A 2947-nucleotide genomic window follows, 5' to 3' on the forward strand; every position below is an offset into this window, starting at 1 on the left:
AGGGTCAAAATGTCAGCATATGGCCATGAGATGGAAAGGGAGTATTCTGCGAGTTTATTATCTAGCGGTCAGGAATCAGGTACGCATGTAACTATTCGGAATTTGTTCGGCGAGATGTTCGTTTATGTTTGTTCATTAAAGGTTTTTAGTTTTTATTGCCTTTTAATGATTTTTCTGGGGGTTTTTTAGATACACCATGGGGTGTTTCCTAAACACCCACCCACTAAGCCGCGGATCGGCCTATCCGTCGCATATTGGTTGGGTGTTTTGGAAAGTTGTGTTTTTTTTGTCATTTTGCTGTCTTTTTCTATTATTTTATTATGTTTTTGTCTTTTTGTTGTCTTTTCTTTTATTTATTTTCTTTTGTTAGGTTTGTTTTTTTGTGGCTCGGGTGTAACCGTTTCTTGATTGGTTTAGGAATGTGACAACGAAAAAACAATTTTGTATGTCGGGTGTAAAAGGAACGAGATTTATATAATAATAACGACTTATGTTTGTTTTCTTTTTTTGTATGTCAGGTGTAAAAGGAACGAGATTTATATAATAATAACGACTTATGTTTTTTTTTGTATGTCGGGTGTAACAGATTTTTGATCGGTTTTAAAGTGTATGTCGAGTGTAAAAGGAACGAGATTTATATAATAATAACGACTTATGCTTTTTTTTGTATGTCGGGTGTAACAGATTTTTGATCGGTTTTAAAGTATATGTCGGGTGTAAAAGGAACGAGATTTATATAATAATAACGACTTATGTTTGTTTTCTTTTTTTGTATGTCGGGTGTAACAGATTTTTGATCGGTTTTAAAGTAATAACGAATCAACAATTTTAAAATTGAAAACGAACAAAATAAGCATAACGCATAACCAGATTTATAAAATAATAATAATTATTACATTACGAGTTCGAAAAAAAAAACCAATCGAGTTCGGGAATAAGTAACAACATTAATATAATATAATATAATATAAAAAATAATAAAAAAATGGTGACGCGACACTGGAGGGGCTACAACACCATTACACCCCAAAAACAAATTCTTACTATTTGCTGACTGGGCGCTACGTGTCGCAATTCGCCTAATTTGTAACCGCTCCACTACACATAGCCTTAGTGGGGTGTAACCAATTTTTATTTTCAATAATTTTTTTGTTTTCAATCTATTGGTTTTAAAATTACAACGAAACAACAATTTTAAAATTGAAACAAAACAAAATTTATATAATAATATTAAATACATAACAACGAGTTCGAAAAAAAGAAACAAAACACAAAAACAAATCTAAACTGCAGCACCACCCGCGCCGTCGTCTCATCTGCGTGTGGTGGGCTTGTCCCAAGCATCATTGTCTTCGTCGTTCTACCGTCGTGACATCTCGAATTTTTTTATTTGTATTCGTTTATGTTTACCCGACTCGAGAATGTAATTCGGAACTTTCTTATTAATAAAAACTTGTATTTATGAGTATTTAATTTTGTTTAATTCATTTTATATCCTCGTATTATTTAAACTCATCAATCAATACTGTTTAAATATGAATTACTTCAATAAAACCAGTAGATTAAACTAGTTTGAGAATTTTTATTAATGAAAGTCCCAAACTCGGGTTTAAGCGGATGTAAATCCACTCGATCTTGACATTAAACCAAGTTTGGTTCCAACACATCACAAACTGAAAATTTAAATAATATAAAATGAAACATAAATTAAAGATGTTAGGAAATATTTTTGTTGATTTGAACAGTGACTAGCTCGTTAAAACGAGAAGTTTAACGTTTACTCGGTTTTTACCCGAAACTTGGTTTAAAATGAAAAATATTTAAAAGTATTTTTTTTAAGATTACTAATACAAAATCATAAACAAACAAAAGAAAAGAAAAAATAAAAGAAAAGACAACAAAACAATAAAATAATGAAAAAAGATAACAAAAAGACAAAAAAAAACACATTTTTCTAAAAGACCCCACCAATATGCGGCGCATCGCCCGATGTGTGGCGTATTGGGTGGGTGTTTTTAATTTTGGGGTGGTGTCTCTAGTAGGACCCCTTTTCTAATCTTATCATATAGATTTATTTAAGCAAAATTATTAAGTGCAAAACAAATATGTATATGGGTATTATGTGATAATTTATATGTAAAATTAACATATGAATGTTAAAAAGAAACACCATCACAAACTCGGTAGTCAACCAGACTGCTGATACTAACCATTCTCGGTTAGCTAAATAAAATAAAACATTGTTTGTGTTTATTTGTGTTCGTGAACCCTTCGGAAACAAGTTCATTTCCTTAATGAATGAACACAAACAAGAAATTTTGTTCGGTTCGCTTGTCCAATAAAAGCTTAACGGACAAACATGAACAAGGCCTCGTTCGGTTCGATTCGTTTACAATTTTACATGTCACGTTCAATCGTTCATAAAAGAGGTACTTTGGTCATTTTCTACATTTCAATTTTGGTAATTGTTTTCTTGAACTATGAACATGTAGATATGGGAAGTGAATTTAGACTGGAATCTGTGATCTACATGTCTTCGTTCGCTGCAACGATCTTGGTTGGTGTTCTTGTAACGATCGGGATCTTGTTGATGACTGTTTTAATTACATTGATGGTCATGTTACAATCATGTGAAAGACGGAATTCTAAAGCTGTTGAAATGTCAAGATCTGTTAATCAGTTTGATCTTAATGTTTATGATTATTGCAAAACGGTTTCTCTACACGCAGAACTTAATATTAATAACTTTGAATCATATTCATTACCTGAAATTTGTAAAAATGTAGCTGTCAAGTATGTTAAAGATGGTCATTACACTAGAGATTTGAGTACCATAGTGTCACTTGTTGACGATTATTTCAAGAATGTTACGTCTGGTGTTGGTGGTCGCGATGTGGTGTTAATGGACATAGACGACTTATATGTACATGGGTAGTTACATAATCTT

At 31.8% G+C, this 2947-nt stretch overlaps 1 protein-coding gene across 1 annotated transcript; it reads left to right on the forward strand.

Moving 5' to 3' along the window:
* LOC143596202 (uncharacterized protein At2g39920-like) lies at positions 1–2935 on the forward strand. The gene is made up of 2 exons (XM_077075040.1): positions 1–79; positions 2493–2935. Exons 1-2 carry the CDS (start codon positions 10–12, stop codon positions 2933–2935), a joined length of 513 nt encoding a protein of 170 aa, XP_076931155.1. The 5' UTR covers positions 1–9.
* The last annotated feature ends 12 nt before the right edge of the window (positions 2936–2947 follow it).

The sequence above is a fragment of the Bidens hawaiensis genome, unplaced genomic scaffold (assembly GCF_021521415.1).
Source record: "Bidens hawaiensis isolate Kalapana, Puna unplaced genomic scaffold, B.hawaiensis_p1.1 tig00046153_1, whole genome shotgun sequence".
NCBI classification, from domain to species: Eukaryota; Viridiplantae; Streptophyta; class Magnoliopsida; order Asterales; family Asteraceae; genus Bidens; species Bidens hawaiensis.